At 40.8% G+C, this 22,597-nt stretch overlaps 1 protein-coding gene across 3 annotated transcripts in view; it reads right to left on the bottom strand.

Moving 5' to 3' along the window:
- ANGPT1 (angiopoietin 1) overlaps positions 1-22,597 on the bottom strand; it is a 209,831-nt gene that overhangs the window by 3,102 nt on the left and 184,132 nt on the right. For all 3 annotated transcript variants that reach the window (XM_084618518.1, XM_084618519.1, XM_084618520.1), the window contains one exon: positions 8,697-8,827. In XM_084618518.1, coding sequence (XP_084474644.1) covers positions 8,697-8,827 — 131 coding nt within the window. The remainder of the gene's footprint in view (positions 1-8,696; positions 8,828-22,597) is intronic.

Here is a 22,597-nt window from a genome sequence, read left to right as displayed (position 1 = left end):
GCAATATACTATTACCGTAAGAAATCAAATACTAGAGCCTGCATCATCCTATACAATTGGACTACGGTGTTATTATTTATTTATAGTGTGATAATACGCAGAAGCCCATTGTTCTGGGTGATGTAGAAACACAGAGTAAGAGACAGTCTCTCTCCCAAAGAATTTACAGTCTAATTTAAAAGAAGATGCAACAGGTAGTGGTTACAAACAATTGAACGAACAAGCAAGGGATTAGAAGGCTAACACTAGTTGGAAATCCATGGTCACTCATACTAGTTTATATGCACAAGGAGATGGTTCTGAAGTTGTGTTTTTTGTGAATTACAGTATTGCCAGCCTGAGGTTGTTCAAAAATCATGTGTCAGACCCCTCAAAATAATGAGATTGGCTTAAAAATCATGAGAGTTTAAAAAATATAAATTTGGGGTACATTTTATTTTTCTTCTGTTTTTTTAACCTTAAGGGTGTTCATGTTCCAGCTTTTCACCACAGCCATAGCATTAAAAACTTACTACAACTTTTTTTAAAAAAAATTAAACTGGTATTCTCATGAGTAGGGGGGCTAGGCCTTAAGAAAAACACCAAATATCATTAGAAATTGGCAACACTGAAAATCCTGGCTCCACTGAAGACAGTGAAAGTTTTGGCATTGACTTAGCCAGGATCAGGATTTTGCTTACCAGCCATTTACCTAGGTATTATATAAAGATGCTCAGCTAAGACTGTGGGAGGCAAAGGAATGAATCCTCCCCTTCAGGCTGCAGAGTGCGGAGACCCTCTCTCCATGGCTGTCAAAGCATAGGTGGCTGGATTCCCTGTTTGTGGAGTGGATGTTGCATACTTAGAACAAAGATCAGCAGCGTTCCTGGGGTGTGAATCCTCCATATAAGTGCACTGACTGCTGCCTTCAGTGCCTTTCATGCCCATGGGGAGTGAGGGTGGGGTATGGGGGTGAGAGGCAGCATTTGTTCCAAGTCAAATTAGCTCATAATGTTCCACAGCTAGCCTGATAAAAATAAAACCTGGATCTTTTCCTTTTCAATTGGGTAATCACCTTGTCCCCTTTCTATTTAGACGTCATTGATTTCTCAGCTCCTCCACATACATAGAAACGTCTGTGAACCTGTTGCAAGCAGTACCAGCAGTATTCTACCAGGACTAGATAATGATCGAGCAGTGCACATATTTAGCTCAGTGATGTGAGGTTTCTTTGACTCCATGGAACAAGTCCATGTCTTGCAAACAAAGATGGAGCTTTTTAATGTTTAGTGTTCATTGTTCCCAGTCCAATGGGAGTCCCATTCTTGAGCTGGAATTCAAAAACCGAGATTTTTTTTGCAGTGCATACTTCCTAAATGTTTCCTCCAGTGTCAGCAGATTCTGCTGTTAGAGTTATGTCTGATTATAATAATCCATTGTTTGGGGGGGTTTAAACCACTGGATACAATAGTGACAATAGTTTACTTTGCCCTTTGCATTCAGACCTATGTTATTTATGTTTTTAGTCTTTTTAAATTAATTTCTTAGATTTTGGATACTAAGTGGGTTGTTTTTTTTTTTCACAAGTAACACTTCATAATCAACTCTTGGGGGGAGGATTTATGCCAGATAAATTCTGGCAAACTTTTATTTTGATATATTTGACCTCTCTTTGATTACAAAGTTATACCTATGGGGCTAATAACCAAAGAAGGAGAAAGCTGTACAACTGATGTTTTACTGTAACTACAGCATAATCTTGTAGAAACTTAAGAGAAAGCCGAACAGAGAAAACCTAATGCTCATGTTTCAAAGTTGGAACACAGATGCAGCTGGATTCTGTTTACTGTCTCACAATATAGACATGGCAAGCTGCATTAGTTACCATTTCATTTTACAGGAACAAGAACAGCAGGAAGGTGGGACTTGATCTGGGGTTTTTGCATTCAGTGGTGTCCTACAAATGCTGCCCAAAGAAAATAAAATTCTGAAATGGTATTAATAGAAAAAGCACTCAGAGGCGTCATAGGGGGGAGTTGTGAAACATTCCATCAAAGTTTTCTTAAGACTAATTTCCCCCTTTAATATTTTTAGTACTACTCTTTATCATACCACATGCTTCCAAGTATGATTATATATGGGCTTTTTTAGAGAGAGGTTTCTCATTAGTACAATAACGTGTTTTTATTTTCCCTCTTTTCGTTTTTTTAATTTCTTTCCCTCCCTGTTCACAGTTTTTGAGAAGCCTCTTCCCATATCCCTCTACAAGCCCCCACAAGTGTCCCAAAAGCCTCTAACATCAGAGTTCTCTACTTTGAATTCAGCAGAGGAGATGCTGGGACACCAACTGGATTTTCAGCATGGTTGTGTGTTGGGGTAGAGGGTGGAATGGCGAGAGTGGCTTTTTTGAAGAGTTGTGTGGGAAGAAGGGAAGGAAGAGTGAAGTGCAGACTTCCCACATAGCTGCAAAAGAACATAGTAAGTTCCTGCTGGGTCAGACCAATAGTCCAGCTTATCTAATAGCCTGTCTACACCAATGCCAGACGTTTCAGAGGAAGAAACCCTGCAGGTATGGGACAGACTGACCCAGGTCAATTTTCCTCTTAATCCCCAATAGTTAGAGGTTGGCTTATGCCTGATGCTTGAAAGATTTTGTTTATTTTTAATACACTACAACAACACTGGATATTCTTGTTATCCATTTAAATATTGAATCTCTCTTTGAATTCCAGGAAACATTTGGCCTCATGGATATCATGTGGCAATGAGTTTCACAGACTACTTGTGTAGGAATTTAATTTCCTTTTATCAATTTTAAATTGGCTACCTTTCAATTTCATTGACTGTTCCCTTGTTTTTGTGTTATGAGATGGGTGAAGAATAGTGCTCGATCTACCTTCTTTATACTATTCGTTATTCATCTTAGTAATCTCCTCTCATAGGTCAACAGTCCCAATCATTTCTGTCTCTCGCCTTTGAAAGCTTTTCCATGCTCCCATGCATTTTCATCATCCATCTGTGAACTGTCCCTCTCCTCCTATATTCTTTTTGAGATAGGGGGATACATATTCCTGGTGAGGGCATAGTATTGGTTTATATTATGGCATTATGATATGTTCATGTTATTCAGTATCCCATGGATTCTAACATTTTGTTTGATTTTTTTTATGGCTACTGCACACTGAGCAGAGATTTTCATTGTACTGTCTACAGTGATATCTGGGTCCTTCAGGTCAGCCATTGGAGTGCGTTGTGAAGAGAAGTAGGCAAAAAGGTAGGAAAAGCAAGCCTCTTGTGCACTAGAAGGGAGGAGGCTCTGAGAAGGTTAAAAAAGGTTGTGTTCAAAATTATAGATAATTTGTACATGTTTCTGTAAGTATCAAGACTTCTAGTTGCTTATGTCAACTGAAAAGAGCTTCCTAATTTTTTGAGGTTAAACGATCTCTAATAATTACGTTTGTATGGAAATGTCAAGCAACCTTACATCATACAGTATACTGTCTAAACAAAAGATGATTTAGATACCATATCACTACATTGTTTTAAAACCATCTAAAGAAATAAACATTGATCCCCACTGTGGGCATTGATCCCCACTGTGGGCAGCTGCTCTTCTGCAATATGTTTTGTGGCCTGTGTTTTTTAAATGATGCTGTTACTTCTAGTGAAAAGCTGTGAAATTTGAAACCAACTAATTTTCATTAAAAGAAATTAAATCTATTTGAATACTTCAGACACATTTACCCTTGTATGGGAGATTTCTACTGTTCTACTGCCTTACCTGTGTTCTGAATGTCTGTGGGTGAGTGAAAGATCATCACTAAACATTCTTGTAAAAATATCCTAAAAATATAACAGCTGCCCGTGTGAACACTGGGATGACTGTCTTATTGGTCACATTTCTCTGAACTCACACTCACCAATTTTGTATGTGTAAAATGTGCAGTCGTGGAAGCAAACAAAACAAAACAAGAAAACCCCCCAAAGGGGTGATGGTGGCAGCATTTGGATGTAGTTGCTGGGGAAATGGCCTTCCTAATTATCTGTTTTGTATGCACAAATGCAGGCTTTCCATGCACATGTGCGTAAATGTATAGGAATGTTGAGGCCTGTTTGAAACTGTGGCTCAAACCTCTTGTCCATTCGCTACTGCCCCTCAATTCACCAGATATACTGTAATTCTGTAGTATATTGGGTGTTTATCATGGCTATTAATTTCTAGAATGGGGGCTTCTCTTGGCTGCTTTATTCTTCACAGACTCTGGGAATGGCTTTCTGGAGTGTGGGCACTTGGTGACCAGACAGTTTTTATCCCTCTTCTGCTTCCTGAATCCTCAGAATGCAAGCTCATGTCCATCAAACACAACATGCAGCATTCAAGTCTGATCTGACAGACTCAAATGTGGCTTATTTGAGGAGAGTATGTGGGTGGCCTTGTTGGATGAAAGGTTCCTTTGAAAATCCAGTGTCTCTTTCTGGTCCCTTGTATGTTGTGTTTGCACCCATAGAATTTGTGCTCAGCAGCAGAGCACCTACAGGAGAGTGAAACCCTAACCTAAATTATTGAACCATATTTTACTTATCATTTGAAAGACAGCCACTAAACTTACTCTTATACCAGATTTGGACCTTTCTGTTATATTGGACCTTAGAGGAGCAGGATGGTTTTTATAATTTCAGTAAAGCACAGTGTCAGCAAGACTATAATGTAGGATATGGATAAAAGTGTATAAACTATGAACATCTCTGTGACTGTACAGAAGAAATTTGTTGGTAGGAAATGAAATCAAACAGCATGTGCTTCCCATGAGCTTTTCACATTATCTGGATTGCAGGGTCCTTTTGAATAATGTTAATAGGCCACAATGTGAAATTAACAAGGAGCATGTTCGGGGACAGTCATACTCTGACTTTTCTATTGAATGTATTAGAAGATTATTTAAGTCAGTCACCATTTTGTTGTTATTCAAATACTTTATGTGCTATTGTCCATCCTTCTATATATCATTGTTAAGCACTGTAACATACAACTGACTTTTGTTAATAATATTTTTCATATTCCCCCTTTTTAAAGAAAAATGTCATCATATGCCAATCATTTTGTATCTGAATGATAAATATATTGATAATCGCTATATTCAATACTTCATGAGTGTCCACTTCATATAGATCTATGTGAGAAAGAGAGATGAATTAAACAAATTCACCCAGAAATTTTAAACCTTTTAAACACAGGTATTTGGATACAAGGGTTCAAAGGGAGGGTTGCAAGGGCTTTATGGATCATTCTTCTCTAAACTGGTAGACATTGCCATTTTGAATGTTGTCATTCCAAACAAAGGGATAGAAAAGACCTGCAGCCTTATTTGACTACTTATGAAACATTAACCTACATACTATGGCAATAAGTGCTTTATAAATGTTTTAGAAACAAATAATATTGTTTTAGATATGTGTAACCTTCAATAAGTGTAAAACACTTGCATCTTTTATACCTTCCAAAAGACTCAGGGAGATTTTCAAAGGGACAAAGGGTAGTTAGGCATCCATGGGGTAGAACCACAAAGGGAACTTAGGCTGAGCATTGTGACGCCTGACTTTAGGTACCCTGCCACCTACTAGCATTGACAGCCTTGAGTTAGGTGCACAGGCTTTCTGTATAATGCACAGGAAGAGTGAGGTGCCTACGAATGGGATTCACAAAAGCCAGCATGCTTAGTGGAGAGCTGCCTAAGCTAGCCAGTAGGAAGTGCTGAGGAGACATGTGTGGCCTAAGCTTAGGTGCCTGTCTCCATTCACAGCCATGAACCCGCTACTGGAGTTAGGCGACAAAGCCAGGTCAGTCCTTTCTCACACATAAAAAAGACATTGAGAGCGCCATCCTCAGAATGCCACACAGCTCAGGGGCTAGGGCATTCACTTGGGAGGTGGGAGACCCTGGGTTCAAGTCCTTGCTCCAGGTAAAATGGGGATTTGAACTGAAGGCGCCCACATCCTGAGTGAGCGCTAACCACTGGGCTACAGAGCATAAGAGGGCAATAGTACCTCTTCCAGCTGTGTTGTGTGAGGGGACCTGACCCAGCATATGTGATCTAAGATAGCTTCTGAATATATGTACTTGTAGGCATGACAGGCAGAGGAGCACCTAGTTTGAGGATCCTGCCAAGGCTCAGGTACAAGCTAGACACTGGGCGCCAGGGCTTAGGTAGCTGTGTGCATGCACATGGCCAGACATTTTGGTGCCTAGGAGACTTTATCAGTGGAAAATTAGGAGCCTAAGGGCTTTAGGTGCCTACAAGGTTAGGGGGCATCTGAGTGAGGGTATGAGGATCTAAATTTTGGACTTAGGCTCTTAAATAAATCCTCTATGGAACTGGCCCCACTTGTCTATTTAAATTAATGGGAGTTGGGTACCTAACTCCAATTTGTGCCTCTGAACACTTCCCCCCAAGGTCAACCTGAAGTAGAGTCAATAAACATAACCCAGCCCCTAAGAGCATGTGACATCTAAATTAATTCTTCTGATGAGGCTGCTGCACAGTATTTCATCTTTTTTGGGATAACACTTGATGTGGACCAGATGGGAGGTGGCAGCTAATGAGATCATTGAGAGAGCCACATGGGCATTCTTTAAATCTTTATTTTCAGCCCTGACTATAACCATCTCATAAACTTTGTCTGCAGTTTATTTCAGTCTTTATTCCTGACGCAAATATATTGGGTTCATCTCACAGAGGTTACAGGATCTCCAAAGCTCTCAAGATAGTCAGAAACCTGATTGTAGATTTCATATAATTCATAATTAAAGTGCTGTCTGGGGGGCTGCCAAAAGCAACAGAGGGCTTGACAATATTTGGTATAGTTCAATACCCAGTTTTTGACAGAGGACTTTTTAACAAACTGTCATCACGGTCACTTTTCTTACTCTGCCCTCTTGTTGTGACATAAGATTGGAATCAATCTATTGAACGTTCCTGTTTTGAAAGATTTAATTGATATTCTCAGGGAGTGAGAAATTCAATGTCATTGGGAAAATGCAGTCGAATGTATGAGGAGAAATTTAACAGGGTGAAATGTTTAGAGATTAAGGGAAAAAACAATTAGCGATTTTGAGGTCTTGACTCTTTCATAAAACAAATTACTCAAACAATCTTACTTGTAAAACTGATTAAATTATCCATGAAGACTAATTGCATTTACTTGCTTTTTTCCTGTTTGAACTTTACGCTGAGTTTGGCAGTTCACCTCTTTCCCGCTCCCTCCTTTCATTTGCCTCTCCAGTATATTTAGCCCTGGTCTTCACAACAGAGGTAGATTGATGTAAGGCAGCATACATTGACCTAACTCTGTAAGTGTCCACACTAAAATGTAGCTCCACCCACTTGAACGACTACTGTTGCCTTTCAGAAGCCGTCCCACAATATGCCACACTGACAGTTAAGTCGCTCTTGGTGAGGGCACACTGCTGACACAAGGAGCGTATGTGGATATTCAAAAGTATCTTTAATTTAAGTACTGCAGTGGCTGTATATTAGCATAACTTAGGTCAACTTAATTTTGTAGTATCCTTAGACGATAGAGAGATTTTTCTGTTAATTTACAGACCTGATGCAGCGGAAAATAACTGTGTCTTTCAGAGCTCTGTGGAATGATAGCTCTACAGCAGACTAAGGCTATGTCTACACACTGGACCTTACAGCGGCACAGCTATACCGCTGCAGCTGCCCTGCCGTAGGGCCTCCCGGCTAGCCACTCTATGCCGAGGGGAGAGAGCTTTCTTGTCGGCATAATTAAACCACCCCCAACGAGCGGTGGCACCTATGTCAGTGGGAGAGCATCTCCCGCCAACATAGCACTATCCATCCTGGCACTTTTGTCAGTGAAACGTATGATGGTCATGGGGTTTGTTTTTTCACATGCCTGAGCAACAAAAGGTTTATTGACAAAAGTGCCAGGGTGGACATAGCCTATGCTTAGCAGGGATGACTGACCTAGGTCCCCAGAGGCAGCTGCTTCAGAAAGGAGAGCATTCCTCCTGCATTGCCCCAAATTCTATATACCAGTATAAATATTCCTGTATGGGAAGGAGAATAAGCTATAGCAGTTTGTCACCTCTATACCACTATGATTGTGTCCCTACTAGGGGTTGTATCAGTATCACCATTTAAGTTAAAACATCACACCTCTAAAGTGAAACAGGTATACCCCTACAAAAACTGGGGGTAAACCAGGCCTTAATAACTTGATAGGCTTTTCTTCCAGCATTTTCTTTTCTCCTGTTTCCCTCCATCCCCTCACTTGCCTGAACTGTTCTGCCTCTCATCTCTAAAAAGCCCTCTCTCCCTCCCATTTCTGATCTCTCCCCTTCCCCACACCCTTAACCTCTTCCTTCTGTTCTTCCTTCCACAAACTCTCACCTCACCTCCTTCACCCTCTGTCTCATTTTCCTTCCCCCTTCCCCCTCTGTCGTTTGCCACCACTTATTGCAGCTTGTTTCAAATTAGATTGTAAACTTTTGGGGTGCCAGAGCTCTGTGTTTCTACAGCACCTGACAGGGACCTGGGGGCACAACCACAATGCCCATAATAACCTCACAAGGAGTTTCGCACAGCACTGCACATCATCTTTCCCTCTCTCCAAAGTTGCTTCATCATGGTCAGTTTAGAAATACACAGCAGATTAAAATTTATAGAATGCCTTTGTGGGACTGTGCTTACCTCCTGTTAGCATGAGGGCACATTTGCACATGCAGTTGTCATTATCGGCATCTTTAGTACTGAAATCAGCGCCATGTAAGATCAGGCTACTCTGCTTTCCTGCTGTTCCTGTGTGTCCTTTTAGATATAGCCTGAAATAGTCAAAGGAAACAGTCATATCACCAAAGGTAATGGTAAAAGCTCCAGATCTTCATGCTGGGATTGGCTTCTGCTGTGATGTACACACGGAAGATTACAGAAACCTCATAAATGTCTTGGGTTTTGGCTCAATCCATTTGTTGTTTCAGAGGTAAGATGAAGAAATCCAGAGTGTTTCAACATATCTTCACTATGGTATAAGTTCTGTCGCTGACCAAAACTCATTACAAATGATCTAAACTGGAAAAAGGAGGAGAGTGGAGAGAGAGACAGAGAGGAGAGGGGGAAAGGGACAGAAAGATGAGTGAAGGGAGACAGCAAGGGAAAAAGAAGGTATGGATTCATATGGTGGCATTTTTCATACCGGGCCGAATTTTATCCCTTTCTCTTATTCATGCTGACTGGTACCTTAAGTTGCAAATTTTCCCAGTAATTTCAATAGGACTAATTGCAGAGTGAGGTACAATTCATTGTGACTCAGTGAACTGTAAGAATTGTGATTGTTTGCAGAATAAGGTACTACTCAGTATACCTAGAGTTGGGTGTATATTTTAGCATGACACAGGAATTTTGCTACACACTTAGCTTTATATTAATGTTAATGGATGTGGTGCTGCTAATCCCCAGGCACTGCACTGAACACTTTACCCCTTCATGGTTTGAAATAGTTCAAAATTTTTTAGAAGGGACAGATGATCCAATGGTTAACGAACTAGCCAGACACCTTGCTCTGCCACAGAAAAATGATAAAAGACAAAAACGCTGTATCATCCATCGGCAAACACTTTCACAAAGTGTTCTCACAAGATCTGATCTTTCAATACTTGTCCTAAGAAGAAACCTGCTAAATACCTTCAAAAGGTGAGCCTGGGAACTTAAATTCATTATTCTGCTAGACAGCAAAAACTATGGGCTTAACAGGGACTTTAGCTTTATGGCTCATTACAACAATTTGTAACACACCACACTGCCTGCTATCCTTAATTGCCAACATCAAGCATAACAATCTGACTCCCAATTGCCCACTTCATTTCAAGTGATCACCTCCAACAAGCATTACCCCTTTTGCTCAATAATTTGTCCCAACTTGTATTTAGCTCAGAATCTCTGCTTTCTTTCCCAGGCCTGAAGGAGAGCTCTGTATAGCTCAAAAGCTTGTATCTTCCATTAACTGAAGTTGGTCCAATAAAAGATATTACCTCACCTACCTTTTCTCTCTCATACCTTGGTACCAACATTGAAAAAAACAGAAGAAAGACTAAAACGTCATACAAAATTTAAAATATACCTAATGTCAGAGAAACAGAAATGTCAATGCCTTGTGCTGTTGTTCAATCACCATATCAGTTAGCTGATTTTCCTTTAGCATATTACTTCACCTAGGGATATCTGAGCTTTGGGGCAATTTAGCCTAAGTGCTGGCTTTGCTCACATTCATTTCTTTGTTTCATATCAACAATCAAAAGGTTGGAATTAGTGCTGTCTGCATTCACTAGGCTGGACGCTGATTAGTTGTGCTTAATTGTTTGCAGAACAAAATAAATTTCCCTGAGGTTGTGTTGATAGAAAAATTATTCCAGTGCATGATGTCTATGAGCTTACTTTCAACAGCCACCCACCATCAGTGCAGCAGCAGCACCGAGCTCACAGATGGGTTATGTCAGTTAAAAAAGACAGTGAATGCTGTTTTCCTCAATCAGTAGAGACAGTGCTGGCCAGATCATTTTATTAACAAACCACACCATAAAACCCACTTAGTCCCAATAAAATAATACATATACTACAAATCACTGAGCAACAGGAGCTATCTGTGGTTTGCTTTTCCTTGGAGAAGCAAGGTATTAGGGTTATTTACAAGCTTATGCTCCTATGCTGATATTTTATAAGCATCCTACTCAGCAAGATTTAGACCTCAGCATTGTGATCTGACTTTTCCATGGCTCCATTTGTTTAGTAGCAAGAGGAGGGTAAAGCTTAACTATAAAACTGAAGTGAGCAGATGTGATAGGTTGGGGTGTCATATTCAGTACTACAGATTCAGTAGATTCAGTACTACGTTCCATGGTTGTGCGACACCTCAACACCACTTGCCTTAGTGTAAGGAAGTCTTGTGCAAGCTTGCTATGGATCAGATCCCTGGCAACACAAGCTCTGCCTTCTAGGTCTTGGCAGACCTTGCTCTCTCGGTACAGGTTAGCGAAAGGCACACACCGACCCCCAAGTCCTCCACATGTCCCTCTGGGGTGCTCAGACCTGTTCCATGGAACACTCTCAGACCTCTTAGATCCGCTATCCCCAAAGGAATAGTACACACAGCAGCTTGTAAGAGTCAGCTCAGGATCATCATTTTACTCAGCATACAGCACTTAGATGTAGTTATAGTGCAAACAAGAAAACGTTTATTATCAAAGAACAGAGATTCCAGTGAAAGAGAGTGAGACCACTGGAAACAAATGATTAAAACAAAATTATAACGCGCTTTCTAGAGGCTAAACTTAATTAACAAGGGATTCCCCTGTCTCCTATATGATAGCTAAGGCCCTACCAAATTCACAGCCATGAAAAATGTATCATGGACCATGAAATCTGGTCTCTCCCTGTGCAATCTGGTCTTTTTACCCAATACTATACAGATTTCACAGGGGAGACCAGCGTTTCTCAAATGGAGGGTCCTGACCCAAAAGGGAGTTGCAGGGGGGTCACAAGGTTATTTTAGGGGGGGTCTATATATTGCCACCCTTACTTCTGCACTGCCTTCAGAGCTGAGCGACCGGAAAGCAGCAGCTGTTGGCCAGGCGCCCAGCACTGAAGGCAGCGCCCCTCCAGCAGCAGTGCAGAATTGAGGGTGGCAATACCATACCATGCCACCCCTACTTCTGCACTGATGTCTTCAGAGCTGGGTGACTGGAGAGTGGCGGCTGCTGACTGCGGGCCCAGCTCTGCAGGCAGCAGCACAGAAGTAAAGGTGGCAATACCATACCAGGCCATCCTGACTTCTGTGCTGCTGCTGGTGGCGGCTCTGCCTTGAGAGACGGGCTCCCAGCCAGCAGCCACCCTTCTCCAGCTGCCCAGCGAGCAGCAGCACAGAAGTAAGTGTAGCAGTACTGCAACCCCTCCCTACAATAACCTTGTGACTCCCCCCGCCAAACTCCTTTTTTTGGTCAGGTTCCCTACAATTGCAACACCGAGAAATTTCAGATTTACATAGCTGAAATAATGAAATTTACAATTTTAAAAATCCTACAACCATCAAATTGACCAAAATGGACCGTGAATTTGGTAGGGCCCTAATGATACCCTACCCCCAAGTTGTTTCCCCAGTGTTTTCAGCCACTTTGGTTGTGATCCCTTCTCATAAGATCAAGCCTTCTGACAGCTTGTTCTCACAGACTGAAAGAGTAAATGGGGATTCATCTGCACCCCTTAGAAATAGTCCCTCCACCACTGTTTTAGTTTTAGTTGCAAACAGGATACCCATCCCACAACATATACAACCTCCATGCCTTGTTTTTTCCTGTGTGCTTTCATGTTGTTTTCACATTCCACTATTAGCATTTGACTCCATCATAAAGCTTACAATACTTAATTTGCACGTAGCCAGAGATATAAAGGTTGGTACTTTCTCACTGGTGGAACGATTCTAAGGCATGTCACTTTACATACATTAAGAACATAATTTTTGTACAGATACAGAACTCCTTAAATATCACCTGTACATCTATCTTACAATGATTAAGAGACCAATATGAAACAAGCTTTTGTTAGAGACCTTACATGACATTCTTTGGTGAACGAAAATGCAAATACCAGACCCAAGGAATCTCTGCAGCACTTATGTCCTCTGCCAGTTAGCACCAAGTGGTCCCTGGGTCACAACACAGGAGCCAAAGGAGTAAAATACTATTCAGTATGAACTGGGATATCAGAATCTTCCCCTAAATGGTTAGTTCTCCTATCTCTGGGTTACATTTGGAACCATTTTAAAGTTAGCATTAATTTCCAAAACCATAAAGACACTGATCAGCCAGCTCCATGAATAATACATTTACTACAGATTACATTTAAAAAGATAGCTAGTTAAATACTAGGGGGGAATTAGCATTTCTTGACAGTACATAACTGAAGTAATACAATATCAAATAACACTGATAACATTACAAGATGGGATTTTCAAAAGCACCCAAGTGATTCAGGTGTACGAGTCCCATTGACTTCTGCTGAAAAATAACGGAGGCGCTTTGGAAAACCCCACCCAGGCTCTCTAGTTCTTATCACTTCTACAACCATTTCCATCTGCTAAAGAACTGTAAACCTCACCAGTGAGACAGTGTGACTTTGGGACAAGACACCTAACCATGCCGTATTTCAATATCCCCAGCTGTAAAACAGGGATGATGAAATGTATACCCACCTTAATAAAGAGTTTCAAAGTCCTTGGACAAAACTGCTAGGAGCTAGATTGAATTTTTAAGCTCCATTCTAAATTAACAGGCATGACCTGACTGCTTTGCCTCAGGGCAGAATGAACTCAGTGTTAAAGTCCCTGCTCTCTTACTCTGGGGTACAGGGGAACAGGGGAGGAATTAAACGGGTGCCTCCGCACCTGCCCAGCCACAGTGTGGATGGCAGACCCAGGACTACTCCTGCTCCCTGCCCATTTCCTCACATTAGGGGAGTTTCTAGAGAATAAAGGCTGCATACCACACTGGCGTCAGACCCAAGATGTGGGCAGGGTTAGAGTGGGTGAAGCCTTACTCCATGCTTAGCTAAAAGAAGAACACCTCTAGCCTAATGTGAGTGTGCAGTATGAAAATAACAACAAATATACTATTAGGGATGGCAGTGAACCAGGAAGAGAAAACATGCTTGTGTAATATAATAAACCTCTAGGTTAACTGTTTCTGTGTGGCTTTCATATTAAATTCTAAGACCATCATGAAGAAGACAGCTGGCTACCAGCATTCACTTAGAGAATCCACTACAAGCATTTAATATCAGTCTTCATTCTCATATACAAAATTCTGCAACTGTTACCTTTTATCTGGAATTACTTAGAAATCGCAGCATTTTTTCCACATGATTTTGTGCATTGGCAGCTTTGGGTCTATATAAACAGACCCGATAGCAAGAAGCAATCTCCTAAGCATGTTTTGCTTTTCATCATTCCTACTGTGTGACACAACTTGATTATCTTCAAGTACTTAAAACCAAAACAAAGAATATTGTGTGGAAAGCACAGATCTGAAGAGTTACTCAAACATCTGCAGAGTAGTCTGAAAAGCCAGTTCAAATTTACACCACAAATGTTGCCTTTTGAAGTTATTAGATCACCTCAAATTCTTCTCCCAAACATACACAAGTTAGCCGCAGCCACAGTGTGTTTGATGAGTTTAACATGCCTCCACCACAGGAGAAAAGCATGGACCATGCTGTGGTGATTCTCTGTACTGGGCTGGCAGCGTCCTGTGGCTCTGAGCACCTTTTGCCTTGAGGTGGTGAGCACTGAAGTTGGCAGTCCTGTCCATAGACTGTAGTATTGGATGCACAGGTGACCCACCTTCATCCCCTTTCTGTGTTAGGAGGTGGACTCTGGCCACAAACTTGCCCAAATTGCTCTGGGCAAAACACTTCTGCTCAGGCTTTGCGAGGGATGCAGGGATTGTCCTAGTGTAGGTAAACCTAAAACAAAACCCCACATTTTTTTTTCAAAACCAGATGTGGAAGCAGCAAGGGATTTACTGAGAAAGGGGCATTCATTCTGGAAGGGCAACTATGATAGCCATGCACATCACAGAAAGGAGAAAGACATGAGAGTGAAGCAGAAAAGAAACTGGAAGATCAGGTGAAAGTTGTCAAAAGCCATTTCTGATAACACTGCTCTCTCAAAATCTTGAGGCTTTCCTAATTTGTTTACCATCTTTGAATTATGAAAATATCTCAGTACCTCTCCTGCTGTTTTTGCTAGAGTCATTAAACTGAAGATACCATCCAGCTGAAGGACAGAAGAGTGTCACTGTTGGTTGCCCGTTTGAGAAAACCAGTAACATTACTTAATAACATCAAGTGACACTGAATTCTGCCCATTTCCTATATTGCTCCAACCTCAAGCAACTGTTTTCATGGTAGTTCAGAAGAATGTTTATTTAACTTTATTTTATTCCTATTGTACTCTAGACCTACAAACAGTAGGCAATCTTAGGTTTGTAAACATTAAAATATCTGAGCAATAACATCTTAGGTACTGACAGGTTGAACAGATTTTTATTTGGGCACTGAATGTTCTTGCTGCAGTATATGGAACTAGTTTTTCTTTCTCACAGTTATTTAAAGAAAATTCAAAATGACCACCATGCTTCTCTCTGCTGCTTGGTTCAGTTTGACATAATTCTTTGACATTAGTACAGCTCCATGCACATACCCTTGTGCATGTTAATACAAGCAAAATTTACTAGCATCAATAAATATATATCAATCTATAGCCTTTAATATACTGAGTCACAAAATGGATATGTCATCTGTAAAAGCAAAATGATAATATAATGCCTGCAGATGGAAGGCAATGCATGCCTGCAATGTGCAGCAGTGAAATTATATTAATGACTTGAGAAGGTATTTTTGTTTTGTTTTTTAGGGCATGTTGTATATTGGACATCCAGGAAAAGGATTTGAATGGCCTGTTATGGATACAGAAGTAGCTATATTACCGCTTATACAAAAATGGTGTTTATTCTGGCCAGAGAAGAAGCAAGCACATACAGCTTCTACTAATTGTACTAAAGACTACAGTACAGATGTTCCAGAACTGTTCACTGCAATACACAACGTTGGTAGGTTCAGAGATGATCTCACTATCACAGGGCTAGAAGAGAAGCATTCTTCAGTGCTGATGTTCTAGGGTTAATTAGAACAACCCCTATCTAAAGAACTGTAACAATCACATTTGTTTGGAGAACAGAACTATCTGCTCACAGTCTAGCCTCTCAGTCATCACAAAGGCTGGAAGACTTGAGCTAATGCACAGGACTGGACAAAAACAAAATTCTGGTGAAACTGTTTTTTGACAGCAAATTGGCTAACAAAATGGATCTACTTTTTTTGTGGAAAATTTCAATTTTTTGTTCAAAGCCCCAAAGGTTTTGGTTGAAAATCTGAAATTTTCCATGGAAAGAAAATCCTGTATTTTTCTGACCAGCTCTACTCATCAGTGCTGACCATAGCCAAGGACTTCCTGTTCTGCAGGAACTATAGCTTTTGCACTAATGCATTACTGTGTACTGTGGGCCGAACTAATTTCCAAAGTAAGGGATCTGTCCAAATTCCAGCCTTCAGGAAACTGTAGATGAGCAGTAACCTAAGCAGAGACATAAACACATACATAAACGAAGATGATGCCAATTGTTTTGATAGTACTAGAGATGGATGAACGAGTTAAAAAAAAACCTGACCTGAACATTTGCCCAGAACTCAAACAAAGCCAAGTTGAAGAAGTTTGGTTAATTTAATATAACAATATTTCCCCCCTGCCCCTCTACACTTCTTGGTTTTGGCTGGAGCCAGAAGGAGAAATGCCAAAATATGTTCTCATGGGATTTTCAACACAAAAACACAGGGAACCTCAAAAGAAAACCTACTCTTGAAAAGGTTCCAAGGTTTGGATAAGTAGCCAGACATTCTGATGCTTATCTTTACTGAACTGCTGAACTTTTTGAGGTTTGCTTATTATTCTTATTAATAGCTGAAGTCCACTCATTAAGGGTCCCATCCTACTTCCATTGGTTTCAATGGGCATGGGATTGGGCTCTTATTTTACTTGTATGTGGCCTAATCCTGCTTCATCTGACTTCAGTAAATCAGGATTAGGCTGAGACACAAACAACTGTTTGAAAAAGATTCACAAAGCTAGTTTGCTAACACTTATACAGATATATTGTAACTATGGTGGAGATAATGTGATGTCCACTCCAGTTATAGTTTTTCATACAGTAGCAGCCAATTGTCCCCTATTGTCAATGTTTGCCAAACATTATCACAGTCACCTACTTTAAGTACAGTGAAACTACTGGCAAGTTTAGATATCACCAGGTGGTAGATGTTAGTAAATGCTAACTTTTACAATGGTGACAAGTTCCCAGATACTTACCACAAAAGCCTGTTTATCAACTAGCTCTCTAGTTACCCTGCTGTAACAATATGCATGAAAAATAATGTCACTGTAGCTACAGGTTTCAGAGTAACAGCCGTGTTAGTCTGTATTCGCAAAAAGAAAAGGAGTACTTCTGGCACCTTAGAGACTAACCAATTTATTTGAGCATAAGCTTTCATGAGCTACAGCTCACTTCATTGGATGCATACTGTGGAAAATACAAAAGATGTTTTTATACACACAGACCATGAAAAAAATGGGTGTTTATCACTACAAAAGGTTTTCTCTCCCCCCACCTCACTCTCCTGCTGGTAATAGCTTATCTAAAGTGATCACTCTCCTTACAATGTGTATGATAATCAAGGTGAGCCATTTCCAGCACAAATCCAGGTTTTCTTCCCCCCACCCCCACCCCCATCCCCCACCCCACTCTCCTGTTGGTAATAGCTTATCTAAAGTGATCACTCTCCTTACAATGTGTATGATAATCAAGGTGGGCCATTTCCAGCACAAATCCAGGGTTTAACAAGAACGTCTGAGGAACAGTGTGTGTGTGGGGGGGGGAAGGAATAAACAAGGGGAAATAGGTTACTTTTTATAATGAATCAGCCATTCCCAGTCTCTATTCAAGCCTAAGTTAATTGTATCCAATTTGCAAATTAATTCCAATTCAGCAGTCTCACGTTGGAGTCTGTTTTCGAAGTTTTTTTGTTGAAGGATAGTCACTTTGAGATCAGAAATCGAGTGACCAGAGAGACTGAAGTGTTCTCCGACTGGTTTATGAATGTTATAATTCTTGAAATCTGATTTGTGTCCATTTATTCTTTTACGTAGAGACTGTCCAGTTTGCCCAATGTACATGGCAGAGGGGCATTGCTGGCACATGAGGGCATATATCACATTGGTAGATGTGCAGGTGAACGAGCCTCTGATAGTGTGGCTGATGTTATTAGGCCCTGTGATGGTGTCCCCTGAATAGATATGTGGGCACAGTTGGCAACGGGCTTTGCTGCAAGGATAGGTTCCTGGGTTAGTGGTTCTGTTGTGTGGTATGTGGTTGCTGGTGAGTATTATAAGGAGAGTGATCACTTTAGATAAGCTATTACCAGCAGGTGAGTGGGGTGGGGGGAGAGAAAACCTTTTGTAGTGATAAACACCCATTTTTTTCATGGTCTGTGTGTATAAAAACATCTTCTGTATTTTCCACTGAATGCATCCGATGAAGTGAGCTGTAGCTCACGAAAGCTTATGCTCAAATAAATTGGTTAGTTTCTAAGGTGCCACAAGTACTGTAGCTACAGTTACAATAAAAGTACTTATCTCACTATCTCAGGCTTCTAATTTTATTGACATAATTGTGCCAATAATATGTGTTTCTTAATAGTTATTGTGTATTGGTATGTATTTAGTAATTAAATTACATCTTTTTTTCTGTGTATAATCAGTATATGTTATTTCACTGTAACGTGCTACATGAAATTTGCTGAAATGTTAGTGACTAGAAGGAAATTTGCTTACATCATCATATACAGTAGGACTTCAATCATTTACACTTTGGTATGTGTGAAAACTATGGCATGTGGGATAACAAAGTGGTGGACTCTCCACTTCTCAGAAAAGATTTAATAGCAGAATCCTATAGTGATATATCATAATAATTATTACTTTTAACAAAACGTACTACAGAACATTTAGTTGTATTGTATAAAGCATTATCATAAATAATTTGACTTAAGTTCATACATGCTGATCAGATAAATGAAATACAGTGCATTTTGGGATGTGTCATCTTCTATTTTTATTATATTTGTTAACTCGTGCATTTATGGCATTCAGTCATTCAATCATACATAGTGGAAAGTAGTGAGGTTCTCCCATGTATCAGTACATTACTACCCACATACAAAGAGAGCTGCAAGAAAAAAAATATAGTTTAATATACAACATCTCAGTACATCCTATTTTATGTTGTCTATTAATACTGATTATAATTAATAAATCTCATACTGGAAAATAAACTCTTGAAGACTTAAGCCTTAGTTCACAGAGAAAAAAGTCACTACAGATACTTTCATCACCTACACATTCTGATTAACATTTACACACTGTTACTAAAGTACTGTGGTCACTATTAACAAACTAAGCAATTTACTCAGTGCCAATAATAAACATAGCTTTCCGTATACTTAGAATAGGGCATGACTGTCGTAATACTATGGTGTCTGATGGGAAATATTGCCTTTTTAGTTGTGACCAGGGTACATGGTAAACCCTACAATTTAAATTTCTGTGGAAAAACTAGTATGTGGTCATGTAATTAAAGATGGTATCATAATGAATAAAACATAAGAAGAACAGTCATACTGAGTCAGGCCAATGGCTCATCTAGCCCAGCATCTTGTCTTCCAATTGTGGCCAGTGCCAAAAGCTTGAGAGGGAGTGAACAGAACAGGGCACTTTATGGAATGATGCATCCCCTCTGATCCAGTCATCACTTCCTCCAGTCAGATATTTAGGGACATGCAGAGCTTGGGGTTGAGTGCCTGACCATCTTGGCAAGTAGCTGTTGATGGACCTATCCTCCATGACCTTATCTAATTTTTTTTAACACAGTTATACTTTTGGACTTCAGAACATCCCTTGACAATGAGTTCCACAGGTTGACACTGTTGTGTGAAGAGGCCTTTCCTTTTGTGTGTATTAAACCTGCTGCCCATTAACTTCATTGGGTGACTTCATGTGTGTGTTGTATTATGTGAAGGGGTAAATAACACCTTCCACACCATTTATGATTTTATACACCTCTGTCATACCCACACTCAGTCATCTCTTTTCTAAGCTGAATAGTCCCAGTCATTTTAATCTCTCCTCATATGGAAGCTGTCCCATCCCCCTGATCATTTTTTGTTGACCTTCTCCTTACTTTTTCCAATTCTAGTATTTTAGAGGTGGGGCAACCAGAACTGCATGGTGTTCAAGGTGTGAGCATAAACTTAGATGATATGGTATTATCATGTTTTCTGTCTTCTCATCTATTGATTTCCCAGTGATTCCTAATATTCTGTTAGTGCTTTTGTCTGCTGCTACATGTTGAGTGGATGTTTTCAGAGAACTATCCACGATGACTCCAGATCTCTTTCTTGATTGGTAATAGCTAATTTAGATCCCATCACTTTGTAAGTACAGCTGGGATAATATTTCCAATGTGCATTACTTTGCACTTATCAACATTGAATTTCAGCTGCCATTTTGTTGCCCAGCACCCAGTTTAGTGAGAGCCCTTTGTAACTCTTTGAAGTCAGTTTGCGATTTTTGAATAATTTTGAATCGTCTGTAAATCTTGACAATTCACTATTCACCATCTTTTCCAGATCATTTATGAATGTGTTGAACAGCACAGGTTCCAGTGCAGTTCCTGGGGGAACCCCGCTATTTACCACTTTCCATTGTGAAAACTGGCCATTTATTCCCACCCTTTGTTTCCTATCTTTTAATCAGTTAGTGATTCATCAGAGGCCCTTCCCTCTTAGCCCATGACTCCTTATTTTGCTTGAGAGCCTTTGGTGAGGGGCCTTGTCAAAGGCTTTCTGAATGTCCAAGTACACTATGTCAACTGGCTCACCCTTATCAACATATTTATTGACAATGCGCCACCCCCACCCCAAGAATTCAAATATATTGGCGAGGCATGATTTCCCTTTACAAAACCCCCCAACATATCATGTTCATCTATGGGTCTGATAGTTCTGTTCTTTACTAGGGTTTCAAACAGTTTACCTGGTATTGAAGTTAGACTTACTGGCCTGTACTTGCAAGGATTGCCTCTGGAGCCTTTTAAAAAACTCAGCATTACATTAGCTATTTGCCATTTATGTGGTGGAGAGGCTAGTTAGTAGTTATTGAATTTCATATTTGAGTTCCTTCAGAACTCTTGGGTGAATACAGTCTGGTCCTGGTGACTTATTATTGCTTAATTTATCAATTTGTTCCAAAACCTCAAGGTTTTGGTACACACAATGGGGGCAAATTAATTTTGCAGAGGCAACCTTAATTCTGGCATTTCCTAACTTTTGAGTGCTTGACTTTGCAACCTTAATAATGTTCTTTTAATGCAGGTTTTTAGTGTATAATTTCTGAGGGTTTTAAAAAAGCAAACTAGGGGAAAAAACCCACACCATTCAATCACATGGCATCATATACTGACACCCAGATGGTCATCCCTAGAGCTGGAACCTTTAGAACCACTGCACAGACTTCTACCACTTGAACTAATGGAGTAACTGATAGCAATAGCAGATTGTCATCCTCTATATGGACCAGCACTAGAAGTGACAAGACACACACACACTTTGTCAATGGATTTCATAGATATTTGCTGACAGCAGAGGAATGTGCTGTAGTGTGCACAGACTCTTTGGCCCTTCCCTCTGAGCCTGATGCCTTCTGCCCTGCTCCCTCCAACCTGTCTCTGTCCCAGTCCTGTCTCTTTCCCACACCTGGATCCTGGCCCAGTCCCATCTCCTTTCGTACCCAGTCCTAGTCTCCACTCCTCAGGCTTCTCTTTCCAGTCTTCTTGACCAGCCAGTTCTAGTTTCTCATTATTCATTCATTATTTGAGTCCCAGTTTTTCCCCTCCTAGTCTCTTCCTCACACTCAGCCGCAGTCTCCTTGCCTAACCAGTCCCAGTTTACCCTTCCCAGCTCCTTGTCTGATATTTCTTCCTTTCCTGCCACGGGCTCCTAGTTCTAGTTTCCCTCCCTTGGGTCTTGAACCAACCTGAGTTTCCCGCCCCACAATCTTCCCACATTCTTTCCCCAGTTTCCCCCTCCCTGGCTCCTTGTTCCAGTCTTCTTGTCCATCCAGTCCCCCCACATTCCAGCTCCTTGTCAGGTCTGCTTCTCTTTTCACCCACCCCAGTCCTCTCAGTGGCATCTAGTCATGGTCTCCTTAGTCATCCAGTCCCACTCTCCTTCTCCCTCCAGCTCCTTATCCAATGTGCATGTTCCCCCCTAAAAGACTCCCAGTCATTCCCCCTCCCATTTCCCTTACTGGCTACTAGTTGCAGTCTCCCAGTCTCATCAGAGTCCTTGACCCAATCTACTTCTTTCCCTCCTCCTAGTGGGTTTAGCTTTTGTCCCCTCCGCATAAGATCAGAGTGCTCCTTGTCCTAGGTGCCAGCAGGGGGTCAGAGAGACACAAAGAGAGGCTTTCTGCTCTCAGTTCCAGTGTGTGGCCTGGAAGAGCTGAGAGCAGCCATTACAGGGAAAGTCCTTCTGAGCTTCTGTAGCCCTGGGCTGGAGATTGGTCAGTTGCTCTGTGGGGACGGCCTATGCACATTCTGGTGAGCACGAGGAGCTGTGATAGGCTCGAGCATGCTCAGCAGAGATGGAATCTTGGGAGATTTTTAGCTGCTAAAATCAAAGAAATCGGTACTGAAAATCTACAAAGGTTTATTATTTGGTCAAATTTGGGTGGATTTGCCCAGGGATGAAAAAAGGCACATCCCTGACACAAACACTATCCCTCCCTCCCCCAGGCCAAATTTCAAATCCTTGCTGCAGGACATGGGGGAACTACAACTGTTAAAAAAAAGTTGTCTTGAGTTTTTGAATTTGGGCAA

This window comes from Lepidochelys olivacea (assembly GCF_965140295.1).
Source record: "Lepidochelys olivacea isolate rLepOli2 genome assembly, chromosome: 2".
Taxonomy (NCBI): Eukaryota; Metazoa; Chordata; order Testudines; family Cheloniidae; genus Lepidochelys; species Lepidochelys olivacea.
Note: the sequence above shows the minus strand (reverse complement) of the source record. Positions and strands in the feature narration are given on the sequence as shown.